This window comes from Struthio camelus, chromosome 3 (genome assembly GCF_040807025.1).
Source record: "Struthio camelus isolate bStrCam1 chromosome 3, bStrCam1.hap1, whole genome shotgun sequence".
In the NCBI taxonomy this organism is placed as follows: domain Eukaryota; kingdom Metazoa; phylum Chordata; class Aves; order Struthioniformes; family Struthionidae; genus Struthio; species Struthio camelus.
Genome location: NC_090944.1, coordinates 40,604,675 through 40,621,328, shown reverse-complemented (window position 1 = coordinate 40,621,328; position 16,654 = coordinate 40,604,675). Strand labels below are relative to the sequence as shown.

Below are 16,654 nucleotides of genomic sequence, written 5' to 3'. Positions count from 1 at the left end.
CCCCCCCACATCTCAACGCCTGTCAGTCTGAGCTCCCCCGCGAACGCCTGCCAGTCCGCTCGGGGCTCCTTAACGGTTCCTCGCGCCTGGCCCGCACGAAGCGCTCACAGCCAAACCGAAGTTAGGCGCCGGTGTCAGCCGCGCCAGGGCGAGGCCCACCCCGCCCCTCCCCGAGCCACCAGCTCCCTCCTCCTGAGGCTACGAGCTCACCTCGGCACCGCCCGCCTGCACCCACCCCCCCGCTCCCGGCAGCGCCACGCACCGCCCTCCCGCCACAGCGCAGCGCAGCTCGGCTCGGCTGCGCCCCTCCCTTCTCGCGAGAGGACGCGCGCGCCCCGCCCGCCCCCGGCGGCTCTGGGCAGGCCGGCTGCGCCCGCCCGCAGCTCGCTGCCCTCGAGAGCGCGAAGCCGCCGCCAGCCGACGTCCCCATCGGCCCGCGGCCCCGACGCCCTATTGAAGCGCGGCAAAGGGGCGGCCGCCGGGTTTGCTTCCCCCCTGGGCGCCAGGACCCGCCCGGCCGCCGCGCAGGTGCCCGTGTCTGTCGGCAGCGCACCGCGGGCTCACGAAGCCTACCTCCCGGGCGGGATTTTCTTTTTTTTTTTTTTGAGGAAACTGTATGCAGCGTGAGACAAGATTTTAAGTACTTTTATGGAGAAAAAGGGGGGATCAAAAAAGTAAAATTGTGCTGTGCCTCTTGGTGTATATTTTCTCACACACGCCGTTTTTTCCTTCTTGGCTGTCCAACACGCATTCCTACGTGTCTGGCGTCTTCCCCCGGCCCGCCCCGCCCCGCCCCGCCCAACGCCGGTTGGGTCTGCTGGCGCCGAAGGCAGGAGGGGAGGGCTGGGCCTCGGCCGTCCGTGCCGTAGCACCTCTACGGACCCCTCGCTTTGAACTGCCGCTTGGCTCTCCGCTGCTGACAGCCCCGAGAAGGGCCGGACGCCCCCGACCGCTCGCCGCTCCCGCGGCTACGAGGGAAAGCGAAACCAACGGCCGCCGCCGGCTCCGCCCCGTGACGTCACAAACCCCGGCTGTTGTTAACAGGGTCGCCGTGGTGACGGAGCGGCCGCCCCCTCCTCGCCTATAAAAGCTCCGCCCCCAGGAGCCGCCGGGCTGCAGTGGCTGACGGGAACGAAGATGGCGGCGGCTGCCTCGGAGCTTCTGACGGGATGGTGTCTCTTCGGCCTCGCGCTGCTGGTAAGGAACGGGGCACCGCGGTCCTGCTCCCCGCTCACGCGGGGCTTGGCGGGCTGCGGTCCCCTTGCTGGGGGTGGGGGGTAGAAGAGAGAGAGAAGGCCGAGAGGGACCAACCGGCCCTAAACTTCCCTCTTCCTTCTTCACCGGCCCCCCTCGGCCTTTCCCTCGCTTCCCTCCCTCTTCTCTCCTGTCGAGGGGAAAAGAGAGGGAAAAGCCGCGGGGGGCCGTCGCGGCCGGGGGAGATGACGGTGGGGATGAAGAAGGGAGAGGGAAGACCAGGGCTACTTGTCCCTCTCGGCCTTCTCACTTTCTTCTACTCCCCTTCCCCCCCGCAACTCCTCCCTCGGCTGGGGGCCAGCCGGCCCTCGCCAAGCCTTCCCCCTCCCTTCTCCCCCCTACCCCAGACCTCCTTTCACCCCGGCCTGGAGACTGGCTGGGCCCCCTTCTTTCCTCCTCTCTACCTGGCATTCTTACTTATCTCCTTCCTCCCCTGGCTGGCCAGGGCACTTCCTATGCTCCTTTTTCTCTGCTTCCTAGGCCTAGCCAGGGGTGCTTCTTGTTTAACCTTTACCTTTACTCAACCCTGGCCTGGGGTGCTTGCCCCCTCCCCTCCCCCCCCCGGGGGCTCGCCTCTGGGCCTGGGGTGCTTGCCGTGCCCCCAGGCCCCCCTCCCCTCCCCCCCCCGGGGGCTCGCCTCCGGGCCTGGGGTGCTTGCCGTGCCCCCAGGCCCCCCTCCCCTCCCCCCCCCCCGGGGGCTCGCCTCCGGGCCTGGGGTGCTTGCCGTGCCCCCAGGCCCCCCTCCCCTCCCCCCCCCCGGGGGCTCGCCTCCGGGCCTGGGGTGCTTGCCGTGCCCCCAGGCCCCCCTCCCCTCCCCCCCCCCGGGGGCTCGCCTCCGGGCCTGGGGTGCTTGCCGTGCCCCCAGGCCCCCCTCCCCTCCCCCCCCCCGGGGGCTCGCCTCCGGGCCTGGGGTGCTTGCCGTGCCCCCAGGCCCCCCTCCCCTCCCCCCCCCCCGGGGGCTCGCCTCCGGGCCTGGGGTGCTTGCCGTGCCCCCAGGCCCCCCTCCCCTCCCCCCCCCCCGGGGGCTCGCCTCCGGGCCTGGGGTGCTTGCCGTGCCCCCAGGCCCCCCTCCCCTCCCCCCCCCCGGGGGCTCGCCTCCGGGCCTGGGGTGCTTGCCGTGCCCCCAGGCCCCCCTCCCCTCCCCCCCCCCCGGGGGCTCGCCTCCGGGCCTGGGGTGCTTGCCGTGCCCCCAGGCCCCCCTCCCCTCCCCCCCCCCCGGGGGCTCGCCTCCGGGCCTGGGGTGCTTGCCGTGCCCCAGGCCCCCCTCCCCTCCCCCCCCCCGGGGGCTCGCCTTCTGGGCCTGGGGTGCTTGCCGTGCCCCCAGGCCCCCCTCCCCTCCCCCCCCCCCGGGGGCTCGCCTTCTGGGCCTGGGGTGCTTGCCGTGCCCCCAGGCCCCCCTCCCCTGCCCTCCCCTCCCCCCCCCCCGGGGGCTCGCCTTCTGGGCCTGGGGTGCTTGCCGTGCCCCCAGGCCCCCCTCCCCTGCCCTCCCCTCCCCCCCCCGGGGGCTCGCCTTCTGGGCCTGGGGTGCTTGCCGTGCCCCCAGGCCCCCCTCCCTTCCCCCCCCCGGGGGCTCGCCTCCGGGCCTGGGGTGCTTGCCGTGCCCCCAGGCCCCCCTCCCCTCCCCCCCCCGGGGGCTCGCCTTCTGGGCCTGGGGTGCTTGCTGTGCCCCCAGGCCCCCCTCCCCTCCCCCCCCCGGGGGCTCGCCTTCTGGGCCTGGGGTGCTTGCTGTGCCCCCAGGCCCCCCTCCCCTCCCCCCCCCGGGGGCTCGCCTCCGGGCCTGGGGTGCTTGCCGTGCCCCCAGTACCCTGGGTGTCCTGTGGTCTAGGGTACTACTTTTGCCCCCTTCTCTGTGGCCTACTGCTCCCCCCAACCCCTATCTGGGCCTGTGGTGCTTCCCTTGTCTCTTCTCCTTCCTTCTCCCACCTCTGCTTTGTGGGACCAGCTTGCCTGGGGCTGGCTGGTTCTCCTCCCCCTTACCCCTTCTTCTTGCTTCCTTGGCTGCCTGTCCCTCAAGCTCTCGCTACCAGGGCAATATTTCAGCTGTACTGATTCTGGTTGTGTTGAAGTGTTCAACACCTTAGTGTTGAAGGTGGTGCTACAATGTCATAATTCAAAACCCTCTGCAGACTGGGGGTCTGGGACTCTGTTTGTGTCTGTATGATCAGCGCTGCTCACTTGGGTTTCTCTCTGCCTTGTTTATGAATGCTATTCTAGTTGCCGCAGCAGTCTGTTAGTTAACCTAGTGAGCTGTACGTGATGAATATAATGCAGATGCTTAGTATTCAAGTAAAAGGTGTATAGGTGCTATACTGGTACTCCCTACCGAGTAATAGGGTCCAACTTCAGTAGCTGACTTCTGTGATCCTAATTATACAACTTTATCTTTTTCTGTGCATTTCAGGCTATTCTCATTTTCTGCTGGGTTTATGTGCGCAAGTATCAGAGTCGACGGGAAAGCGAAGTAATTTCTACCATAACAGCTATTTTTGCATTGGCAGTTGCTCTTATCTCATCAGCACTACTACCAGTGGACATCTTCTTGGTTTCCTATATGAAAAACCAAAATGGTACATTTAAGGTACTGGCTTATTTTAAAATATAACTACTTGAGAAAAGTGATCATCCTCGTGTTGAAAGAGGACTTACCTTACTTTACCTTAGGTCATCAAAGTGTTTAAAATCTATGCTAATACCTGTTTTATTGCTTGAGACTTTTAGGAGATGTTTGGTACTAGCCCTACAAATACATGAGTGTGCTTTGTTTACTTGAAATGGTTTTCAGCTTGCATTCTTGTGTTTTTTCCTGTCTGACTTTCCACATTCTAGCAGCCTTCAAATACTTCTACTCTGTATTGTGCTAAAATGAGTGCTTATTACCATCCTTAGACTGTAAATCCAACTTCTAGATATTGTTCCTTAATATGCCATAGCAGAGCAGTTTAGAACACAATTTAGTGTCATTATTTAAAAAGAGACTGGATTGCCTATTTGCTATTTAAGGTTTTCAGTTGTCCTTTTTTTGCCAGTGTTCTTTTATTCTGGTACTGAAACACTGACATGGTAAATCTGTATTGGTCTAAATCTGCCTGTAATGCAGAAACAGAGATAACCAATGGGTGTGCACTTACTTTAAGCAGGGAGAGCCAGAAAGCCCCTTAAGGGATGGAAAATGTAGTAACCTTTTTTCTTGACTGAAATTGCCTTAACTGAACTACTGTTTTTATAAACTGGGGGCTTGCTGTCCAAACTATTCTATCTAATACGGTGTTTCAAGGTTGTCATGAACCATTACAATGATGCATCATCACAACATGGTAGTAATTATTCAGGAAACTTCTTATTGCAGTAGGCTTTAAACAAATCCCAGATGCATATGTAAGTCTTCCAGCATCTGTTATAGGGAGTGACATAAAGTATCTTCTAGCTTTGCTGGAAGTGGCTTTTTTAGTCTTTAGGCATATGGTCATAGCTCGAAGAAACTTTTGCAGGGAGATTATTTGATACTGCTACTTAACTGTCCCCTTTGGAGTCAATGTGGTTTGCTGAAGTATTGAGTAGAGCTGAGGGGATTGAAATGCTAGCAGCTGTAGTCCCTTTTATTATACAGTTTTGACTTACTGGAGGTAAATATACCTCTTATATTACAGAGTAGCAATTCTTATTCTCCATGTTTTGCCCACATATGGTTCTGTGTTATTTGACTAGATACCTAGTGTTCTAGACATTAATATCCTCAGACACTTGGTCACTGCAATTAAAAATGGGCCACTCAAACTGGAGCATAACACCTTAGCAATGAATTACTGTACCTCCCCTCTCCTTGAACATACAGAAACAGCTTAGTGTTTTATTTTTCTGTTTAAGTATTTTTACTGATAGTATTTTTTTTAGAAGAGCATATGTCTAAATTCTTGAAATACTGCTTGAACTTGGAGCTTAGTTTGGTGTGGATCCTAGCTAGACCTGCAGCAAAATGGACAGCTGGGGCGTCATGCTAGTGAGGTGGCTTCTAGCACTTAAGGTTTAGTGAATTGGAAGAATGGAGGATTAGTTCAGTAGGTCTGTGCAGGTTGCTCTTGATTCTTGGAGATGCATGTAGTGGCTACACACTTTTTAGTGCAGAAATGCAACTCGTACATTTCTCAAGTGAGCTGCAAGGAAAAGTGAAAAATTTGAGGAATATTGAGAGGATGAGCAATTTACTGGTGTTCTCGGAATAAGCTGATGTAACAGGTAGCCCTTTCACAGAAACATAGAGCCTGTGTTTGAGTCTGATGCTTATGGATTCCATGCCCTGTTAGAATAGAGGGGAGAATAAGTCAAGTGAGGAAATGATCCTGAAACAAATGAATGGTCAGCAGAAATTGCAGAAAATTGTTCTTCTGTTTGTGGATCACCTCATTGAGTTTCTAGCTTTACAACAATAATGAGGTCTTCCTGGTTATTAATACACTTGATACCAGCTGGAGTGCTGAAAGCATGGAATAGAAATGTTAACCTGGCCTTCCTGGTGAAGTTGTGTGATCTGAGGTTGGTCAGGACCAAACAGACCTACAAGTAAACAGAGGTTTGATTCTGTATCTTCAATTTAAAGGCAGGAAGATGTTAGCATCTTGATGCAAGTTTGTAATGAACTCTTAAAGCTCTTGGGCGTGTTCTATATAGTGTTTGTTTCCTTTTTCCTATTGCTTCGTAAGTAGGACAGCCTAGGTTATGCTCAGAATACCTTCCTTTCTATCCACTGCCTCTAAAGGGCTCCCCCTGGTTTTCAGACCTACTGAAGGCCCATGAGTCTGGCAAGAATCCATTGTTTTGGAAGGCCAGAGTTGACTAAGTGTTCACTAGATTACTTACCTTGTTCTTGGGAAATGTTTGAGACAGATTCAGATAGTAAATGTAGCAGTCTTGTACTGTAGTTCTGTAGTATTTAGAAAAGGAAAGGAGTGATCCGGGGCTGTGACAGACTTGGTAGTTCCTGTGTGCAATGGAATTCACTGTAACAATACCTCGCCTGGAAGCTGGGATTACTTTGATTTACATGTGCTCGTAGGGCTGTTAAGCAGAACAAGTATTTGGTGCTAGTACCTTTCAAAGGAAATCTTATATTTGTTCATGCGCTTGAAAGTCTTGATCGTATTCAACAACACTTCTTCCTGAAGAGTTCTGCTGTTTTCTGTTGACAGTAGTTTAGTTTGTGCAATGAACTTTAAATGCTTACAGTTGGAGGTGAGCTGCTGCTTCATCTGAAAGCTTGTATGAGTTGAGATAACAAGCACTCATCAATAGAATATCCCACTCTGGTTTAAATTGAGATTGCTTCAGGAGTATAAGACCTCATGGTCTCTGACCTACAAACCTCATAAATAATTAAAACAATTGATTCTGCTTTGCAGCAGGAAGATAAATTTGAAATAAGAAAGTTTCATAGCTACATTCTCCTCTCTGCTCCGTTGTTGAGGCTGTAGAAGGCAGTGGGGAGAGGGCGAAACTTTTCGTTTTGAAATGTATGGATTTTGCTACTATGAGGTTAAGCCAGTGATAAACTTATTGTAGTCTGGGTTAGATTGAACACTCCAAGAAACTGGATACATGCCTGATCACTGTTCACTCCTAGCAGAAGGAAGCTGTCAGAATCCAGTAGTATTCTTAAATAGATGATACTCATTGAATCATAAATGGGAGATTAGTTTTGCGGACAATTTTTCTAAGATTTTTTGCTTCTTGGGGGAACTTATTGTGTAGTTGCTCAAAAAAGACTACAGGAAGTGTCTTTGTCTAGAAAGAAGCCCAGAAACCCTTAAACTGGAACTGTGCTTTCTAGTTTGACTAGAAATTACATGTGACATGGCAACACTTGGTCAAAATATTCCTAGTGACTTATCTGTGATACTCTGTTCATGTTATTGGAGGAAGCAAGTGTTTGTCTTCCATAGATATAACTAAAATGAAGCTTCTCGTCAGAACTGGGTCCTTATTAACAGATAATGACAAAAGTCTCTTGAATGACTTTAAAGCATGCTTGTCTTAAGGTTTGTAGAGGGTTGTAGTGCTTCTCCTGGCTAAGAATGTAGCAGAGTGGGTAAAATAAGGGTTTGGATATATGTGCCTAGCAGAAGCTTTTCTGTTTTTTAGCTTTTTTAGGTAAACTGGAGCTGTCTTCAGCTCTGTTTACCTCAGTGCTGTAGCAACGTTGTACTAATTTGTTTGCTTTTAACACTTGTAACTGCGTTTGAATTTTGTGAAGGTTTTAACCTCTTGCGTTAAGGAACGGCTACACTAATAGTTTAGACCACTGTTCGCGTTACACATCCTTGAAATATATTGTTGATCCCGTACCTGTCAATACAATATACTTTCAGGTATTCTAAAGGTAATATGGTGCACATTTACTAAACTGGAGCAGCTTACACTGGTAGAACTTGACAGTAAAGGTTTCACTGACCAAAGTATTCAAAGAAGTTATTAGAATGAAATACAGCAGGAAAGTGCAGAAGTCATTTGAGTTCTGAGTCTGTATTTTACGAGTACAGTTCTACTTAATGTACTTGTTCAGTAAACTGATATGCTGTCACAATTCTACATTCTACTTTTGTTTCCTGTTGTAAATATCATTAATTTTTTGGGATGTTAGTTACAGAAGCAGGACTTGTTTGGCAGTTAAGCCCTATTATGTCTTAATTATGAGCTACCTCTGTCTCCAAGTGACTGCCACTTTAACTTTAAGCTTTGGGTCTTGCTGTTGCTTTTCTCTTCTGGTGTGGGTTTTGAATGTTGCCGTTGCTCGTGGGAAAGACTCTAATATTTATGGAGGTAACTTCTGTCCTTTCTGCTAAAATCTTTCGTCCTTTAAGTCCTGAAGCTCATCCTTTCTTTTTGGTGTTCAGAGACAAAAATGCATTTATAACTTTCCTCAAAAAATACCAATTGGATTGTGTCATTTAACTTATTTGAGATAAACTTTAAAAGCTTCGTTTAATGTGACTTACTAGTAACCTTGTTTGTTGTATAGTGTGAAGGAAAATGGTACCAATCTAAGAAAATAGAAAAATGTTAGCCATCATCTGAAGTGAAGTATTTGGTGTATCATCAAGCCCATATTGCATAGGAGATTAGCTCTCTCCTGAGAGAACTGGACTGAAACTTCTTAGAGGAAGTAATCCTGTGCAGTCTTAAAGAGTTTGCTCATTTGTGTATTATGTAATGTAGTGCATGCATCTCTACAACAGTAGAGGTAGGGGGAAGAGTATAGGGGCAAGAACCTCTGCCTTCTTGCTGCATTTCATTACCAGTGCAAATAAAATTGTATTTCACTTGTTCTTCTGTAGTGTTACAATTTGGCAGAAGTGGAAAGGATAGTTTAGTGTTATATCTTTTTGTGTTTTTTTGAGTGATCCTTTAGTTAAATACACTAGTAGTGGTAACTGAGATACAATACTGTTAAGTTCTCAGTCATATTAAACAGGAACTAAGCACTAGAAATGGGGGTTTATACACTATCAATATCTAGACTTTTATGTTTATAAACAGCTATTTATAAATTGTCAATTTTTTCAATGTAAAGTCCTAGCAGAGCGTATTGTACTTGTCAAACTTGATTCTGGCACTTCCCATTCAGTCACAATCAGAAAACACTGATCTTGGATATCTGACTTCTGGCATGAGTTTGCAAACTCTAGCTTGTGTGACCCTATTTCTACAACTGCAATTCAGTTAAGCAGATGCTAACCTCAACTGATATTTTGGAGCTGCAATTTTAGCAATTCCGAGTATCAGCTTTCCTGATATAAAACTACTTGTGTTTGGGTATTGACTTAAAATGAGTGGGTCACTGACTTCACTGGGTACTTCCATTAATGCTTTTACATGCATATTCTGGAGACTTGCAAAAGAGGCTTCTTTGAACTTCTTTATTTTGTTGTTTTAAGAATGGTTTCCTGATAAACTGTAGTTTTCTGGCTGCTGACACTAATGCTTGAAGCAACTGTCTCACTTAAATTGCAATATCTAGAGAGAAGAGGTGGGCTGCTCCCTTGATCAACTCTGGCTGGGAGAGGCTTTCAGCATGATGTAGACAAGCCTCTAAAATTGTCCAAGCTGCACCACATCCAACTGCAGGACTGGGCAGTTCAAGCTGCTTAGTTGTAGGCAATCTCTTTGCTAATGAACAACTATGCTTCAAGGTTTGTGTGGGTTTTTTGTTCTTTTTTTAAATAAAAGCCATCCTGAGGACAGGGATGTTCCTGAAAGAGCTTAGCATGGAAATTCAGTGTCAGTAGTAATCCAAGAGCCCAGAAAGAAGGGCTAGACCTGAGTAACCACACCTCTACTCTTCATTTTAGGAAGATACTTTGAAAAACAGCTTAGACAGCTGCAGGCTTTGATGTAGGCGCATTGTCTGGTATGTTGAAAATAAAAAATCAGAGTTTAATAGAAATGGATGTGTAGATTGCCACTTAATATTTAAGTATAAAATTAAGGTAAATGTACTGAATTGGCAGCTGCTAAAAACGTTCACTAACTTTGTTTCAATTTTATTTGAAAACACAGTGCATGGTAAGTAATAAAAATTGTGGACTCTTAATCTGTAGAAAAATAGAGCTTTGAAGGAGGCTAATGGCAAAAATGAATGTAGACAGTTGGGAGATTGAAATGTTTCTCCTCTAAAGTGTAGTGCATTCATTAATCATATTTGTTATGTGAATTAGCTCTTTAAGTTCCAAGGTTTAAAGTGAATGATTTAGTGCCCACTACTTTTCTTAAGGATGCTGTTGAAGTGTTCTTTTAATTATGATATTAAATGCTTCTATCCTTTATTGTTAGGACTGGGCTGATGCTAATGTTTCAAGACAAATTGAAGACACTGTACTTTATGGATATTACAGTAAGTATTTAACTTTTAATTTTTCAATTAATAGAAACTATAATACTTTTAAGCAAAGGCAATGAGTCATAAAGCTTTTGGGTGTCATACTGGATTACTCCTTTTCTTAGCTAAACGTTAGTCTTACACTTGGTCCCCTTCAATGAAGTTTTTACATTGTTTTTTTTAAACAGGGCTCTTAAAATACATTGAAGGCCGTTATATGACCAAAGCCATTAGCCTTTTCCTGTATTCATCTGAACATGAATCCTGTGTATGTGTATTGACAGATCCCATGGGGAGAACTTTTGGTTCTGATGTTTTTATGGCTGTTAACATGCAGCATTGTCACAGCTTTTTGCATTGAAGGCAACGTGAAACTTGCCTACCATATGTAAAGTTGGCGCAAGTATTCCTGCAACACTTCTGTTAGTAGCCGAAGCTGAATACTCTAGTATATTCAAACTAAGAGCTACTGTAAATGAGCTTAATGGAGCTGATCCCAGGATAAGTTAGGTCAAATCTAGTAAGAGATACCGAACTTCTGTATAGTTCTAGATCCATCTTTTAAAGTTGTCCTATAAATACAATCCATTATTAATGGAGTTATTTAAGAGGTAGTTATGGAAAATACAGTTTAGCCAACTGTCTCAGTCAATGCTACAAATTCAAAACAGGTTATCTGCTTTTGGTTCTGTTTTCTAAGAGTTGAAGCTTTTCTCCTTAAAGATTTCTAGCTCTTCTGAATATTTTTTCAGATCAGGAAATACTTAGTTTCAAGTAGTGGGCTCTTTTGTGCTGAGTTGCAAAGTGCTTGTTATCTGACAGTGATATTCAAGCAAATAAATGTGTGGCTTCCTGCTGATGAAGCCTAAAGACAAAAGTGGTAAGAACACCTGTGTCTTCACAAATGTGAACTTTAAATATTACTTTATCTTCCTCAGACTTTTCAGTATAGAATAGCTAAGTAACTTTGTAGTTTTGCTTTTTTACTTGTTAGGTTGCTAATGGCTTGTTTAACAGCCCCAGGGTTTCGCAGTTCCTTATGTGAACTTCCTAAAAACTCTTCTGTGAATGTTTTGTGTAGACCTGAAACTGATGGGGTGAATTTCTGTAAAAATACTTTAGACTGACCACTGATCCTGGCCTTAAAGTTGGGAATAGTTGTCAGACCACAAATGTCTTTTCTGAAATTAAAACAAGTGTATAATTGATTTGGGCTCAAGCCTCAAGATTTGAGTGATATGTTGAAAGGTTTTATTGTTACTGGATACTGTTACTTAAGACTCAATTCAGACTAAGCTTGTTTAAAAAAATAAATTTTGGCTTAAAGTATTGCATACTAGGTGATTTTTTTGTTAAAGTCGGAGTACTGATTGCTAGATTATATCTTTATAAACAGATACAATGTGACTTTAAAATAGTTTTGACGAAAACCTTGTCATTACCCACTCACTACTAGGATTTTTGCTAGTACTGTACACCCCCCCCCCCCCGCCCCGTACTCGACACAATATTGCTGTGGTGGAGAATACTTATAAGAAAGGTAGGTTCACACTAAAAGTTGTGGTTCCGGTTACTTAACTTTATTTGGGTAAAACCTTGATGTTTCAAGTTAGCTTGTATGTTAGCAGAAGTTACAGCTTCATTTTCATTACTTATGTGAAAACTTACTACTTCTGCCTTCCATTTAAAGTACAATTAAGACTCAAACCTAATTTAAGGTCTCTTTGGTGTTTTTTTATTTTTTATAGGTGAATCATGTGACTGTTCTCATATGTTTTGCTTTCTCCCAGAGCCATAATCTATAAGCTACAGGAGGTTCCTCAGGCATTCTTAAACTTTGTTTTAAGAGTTTTTGGGAAATAGTTTAACTCTTAAACTAATGCGGGTAAGATCTATAGAACCTGGTTAAGTAGGTGGTTAATTCCAGTTTAAATATGACATTATCGGATTACAGTGGGTTAAATTTCTCATTTATTTAGTTCCATCCAAGATGTTAGAGATTAAGCTTTTTTAAAGCATAATGCCTCTTGGTAGATCCTGAACTACATATACTTCAAGCTTAAACCTACAGAATTTCAACAGTTTTTTTAGGTCTATCTGGACAGGTCTACTTGCAGTTTTATAGGACTAATATTTCACAGTATATCCTGCAGATGGTGGTAGAGATTTAGAGATGCTTTTCAAAAATCTTTTCTTTTGTGATCTTAGTTTGAAGAATTAATGCAGTGTAGTAAAATTAAAGCTGATATGGAGTAAGTTAAACAAATCACTTTTCTAGTCTTTTGTAGCACTGTTTCATTTTTATACTCATATCTTCTTACAACAGTACCTTGTCTTGGCATTTGTTTAAAAAATATCTTTAGAGGGAATGACTTACATTGAAATCTCCTTTTGTACCCAGTCCTAGTAAGAAGAATGTGAATGCTAGTACTTTCCCATCCCTCCAGAAAATGCACCAACTGTATCGTTACCTCTTGTAACTGAACTGTACTTGCAACTTACAGTATGGCCAGTTATACTTAGGTCATTGCCCTTGAACAGAAGTCACTAATTGTAGAAAACTTGAGACTGTAGATTAACCAGATTCTTTAGAGTATTAAGAGTTATTGTACCAGCAGTATCTCAATTTACTGGAAATCCTGTCACTAAACTTTGTAATTTTGCAAAAATACTTTCTAGGCCCCACAATATTCTGTTAATATTGTATACCCAATTGATAGATTGATTTGCTAGACTGATATGAAAGAATGGATATGTACTGATAGAATGACAAATGAGGCAACTTTCAGAATGAAGCTTGGAATACCTATACCCTTGACCTCAGTACTCTAGGAAGCTTTACTTAAAAAACCCATCTATTCATAATATTAAAGCCATAATAGCTTAATGCGTGACTAATTCTCATAAAAACCAACTGTAGTGGAAGCGTCTGCCAGTATTTTGGTGATTGAAGAAACAATCAGTAATAGGTATACGCTCTAAAATGGCCTGCCAACCTGTGTTTAGAAGGAAAACACTTTGAGAGGATTACAATTGAAAACTCTCCAGTAGCTGTCGTCTTCATGCTACAAAGAAACAGGCTGAAACAATTCACTAATATAGAGCTTTGCTATGTAGCTGTAAGTATTGAGTGCAAAATACAGTGCAAAACAGCAGAAATGACTCATTTTGATGACAGAAGTAGGAATTGTTCAGTGAGGGTCCTTTAAGAATAAATCCTACCAAGGAATTCTTGTTGAAGCATGCTTAGACTTGAACTCTGTGGCAGGGATCACTGTTGTGCTGTGCTGCATAGACGGGGGAGTCCATTTCCAGTGATAGCGCTGCCATGTTCTGATGCTACCCAGAAAAATGTTTTGAAACAGAAGTTGGACTCCAGAGTTAAGAGCAAAGAGTAATCACTGATTTGTAAGTTATAAAGTGCATGGAAATGAGATAATGAGAACTGAGACAAACTATGTCATGCCAGAAGGTTAGACCAGGGGAGTTAGGGAGGAAGGAAAGGCCTTTTTTAGTTGACTCTTAGCTGCTGTTCAACTTTTGATTAACTTTGAAGGGTAGCTTTCCAGGGAGTAAACAGCCTTTTTAAGCAGGGAGAACAACTGGCGATTAAATGCCTGCCCATAGGCAATTAACTTCTGAGCTGATGAAAGGTGCTGTTCTTCCTCTTTCCCTTTCCTTCCCCCCTCCCCCCCCCCCCAAAAATCTGAAAAATAAAATCCAGTACTCAGATGCTAAGTTTATCCCCTTTTTTGATAGGGGAACCTTAAAAGACTTGGCAAAGTTTCTATATGGCAGAACAGGAAGAAAAATATTTTGCTGTTCATTGACTATGAACTATGAGTTCCATTTGCAGTTTTAACTAAAATTTGTCATAGGAAGTTTTAACACTTTTTTGATCAACAAAAGTCTTGCTTAAAATGATTTTGCTTGGTAAAAGCAAATGAAAAGTTGCCTTTTGAAGTTTTTCCAATGTATGGTCCTATAAAGTTGCTATGGTAACATTATTTAGCTGTGCAAACAGCAGAGCTGCTGCAGCAGTAAACTGAAGTTGGAATTTATGCTACTACTTGTAGAGAAATAAAATTGCATTCAAGTTGTAGTACCGTATTTTCTCTTGAAATGCATTTGAAGCTAATCTTTTTTTATCCCAGAAGACCTTTAGGTTAAACCTAAGGATTGAGTGCTGCTAGAGAATTTGTGATGGATGGAAAATTCTGGAATCAATTCTGGACTGTCATGCTGCATCTGTCTTGTCATGTGTGCAGATCTTCTCAGGGCTGATACCCAGTATACTATTAGTTCTCATGTTCTCTAGAGTATGAGCAGCTGGTACATATTCTTGATGTAGAGGGTTTGTCAGTGTTGGCTGAGAACTTCGGTTCTTCTAGTGAAGTATAAATTTGAAGTTAGGGCTATTGAATGGCCTCAAATCATGGCTATGGGCCAGAGAACTGCAGCAGTGGCAGATTGTCAGTTTGGGCGGAGGTGAACACCTGCCAGGCTTGTGAGCTGCCTGAAGGTGGTATTAGTGTGTAGCTGGGGGGTTCCCTGCTCCTCATGGAGGAACCCCAAGGACAGCCATTACAGCTCTGTAGAGCTGTTAGCTTTTGCAATTGAGTTAGCAGAAACAGAACGTAGACATCTCCGTACTATAAGTTAATCCTAGTTGCATCTTTGCAATACGTCACTTAAAACAGTCCAAGGCAGCATGTAGCTTTACTACTTAACTGTGCTGCTGGTAACAGGATTAACACTTCAGCAGTGTGCTTTCGCATGCTTGGGCCAATGTTGGCATTTGGATTTTTGAACGGTGCTAACCCAGACTAAGTTAGGAGAAATTCATTTTGTAAGTGAATCTGAATTGCTGAGGTTGGAGAGGGACCTCTAGAGATCATCTAGTCAAACTGCCTGTTCACAGCTGGGTTAACTGGAGCAGGTTGCTCAGGGATGTGTCCAGTTGGGTTTTGATTATCTCCAAGGGCTAAAGACTCCAGGGTATCTCTGGAGTGTCTGACCACTCAGTAGTTTGTCAGTGAGGGTGTCTGACCCTCAGTAAGTTTCTTCTGTTTAAACAAATTCTAGTATTTCAACTTGTGCCTATTGCCTTTTGTCCTTTCCCTGGGTACCAGAGATGTCTGGCTCAGGCTTATTTGCTTCCCCCTGCCCCCCGTCAGGTATTGATAAGATCTCCCTAAGCTGCTTCTCCAGGCTAAATAGCCTAAGCTCTCCCAGCCTCTCTCTGTATGACAAATGCTCTAAGCCTGAATCATCTTCATGACTCTTTGCTGGACTTGCTCCTGATATGTTTGTTCGTTCATGCTGGGGATCCTGGGACTGGATACTGCGCTCAAAATGTGGCCTCACCAGTGCTGGGTAAGGGAGAATAATTACCTTCCCCGATCTGCTGGTGATGGTCTTCCTAATGCAGCCCAGGATACTGTTGGCCTTCTCTGCCACAAGGGCATGGTGTTGGATTTGTGGATATGTTTTCCACCAGTGTTGAGTTAAGCTGACCCAAAAGAAGATTTAGGCAACAGTGGAGCTGGTGCAAGGGAGAGTAATTACGTAGCAGGTGACTGGAGGTAAAAGGGAAGTGGAACTCCTTTTCTTGAATCGGATATAACTTGTGTCCTAATGCTCACTATAGAAGGCACTTCAGCATCAGTCAGCCTGCTGTGGTCAGGTAAATATTCAGGAGTCTAGCTTTTATTTTATTGTCAGGGTGGAACAGTGATCATGTACCAATATGTGATTCTGATTCTCAGTGTTTATGCTCAAAGTAAATAGTTATCGCATTATGTTATTTCAGCTGTGCTTATGCGGTCTTGAACTTATAGCTAAAACTGTATTTCAACTTGAACTTTGGAAGCATGGTTTAGAGCTCTAGTGCAGCTTAGCACTGTTTGTCTAAGCTTTAAAGGAACTGAGTGCTTTTGTTGCATGTGTATTCTGGAATGGGGGAGCTTTCTAATCTAAGTGATTCCTGTGGTACATGTTATAGGCTGGGAGTTCCAGTGTTAGGGGTTTAGTTTAGCTGAAGACAAAGACAAATACCATAGAGAATCTGAGTTAATCTAACTTAGATGAGGAGAAAATGAAAACTTTACACAAAACAAACGACTACATGAGATCAGGTGAGAATAATCTTCAATATCCAAATACACTTGCTACTTTTCATGAATACTATATGTTGCTTATCAGTACCATAACAGTATCACTCTGGCTGCTAGCTTGTTTTTCAATGCCATCTACTTTCTTGAAACAGATTAATTTTGAGTAGGAAAAGGGATTAGACAAGGATATGTCTGCTAATGTTCCTGCTAGAGGGGTTTAGGTGGTTCGAAAGGTAGACACTGCAGAAAACAACCAGGCTTTTGTGCTTTCTCTGTACATCCTTTCCTGTTGCCAGTGTTGGGAAGCAGGTACTGGATCTGAATCATTAGTCCAACTCCACTTCTCATTCTGTGCTGATAGCTGCAGGACTGTTTTCTCCAGACTTGTATGGAGATTTGCAGGAACAGAAGGAACTTG

General features: G+C 45.0%; 1 protein-coding gene across 4 annotated transcripts in view; it reads left to right on the top strand.

Annotated features, from left to right (window-relative positions):
- Positions 1-796: 796 nt before the first annotated feature.
- The window catches only part of LMBRD1 (LMBR1 domain containing 1), a 78,553-nt gene continuing 62,695 nt past the window's right edge, over positions 797-16,654 (top strand). For 3 of the 4 annotated variants that reach the window (XM_068937486.1, XM_068937485.1, XM_068937484.1), the window contains exons 1-3: positions 1,046-1,197; positions 3,656-3,832; positions 10,075-10,135. In XM_068937486.1, the coding sequence (XP_068793587.1) occupies positions 1,138-1,197; positions 3,656-3,832; positions 10,075-10,135 (298 nt within the window). In that variant the 5' untranslated portion in view covers positions 1,046-1,137. Of the gene's footprint in view, positions 1,198-3,655; positions 3,833-10,074; positions 10,136-16,654 lie in introns of all 4 variants that reach the window. The other variant, XM_068937483.1, reaches the window with a different exon arrangement.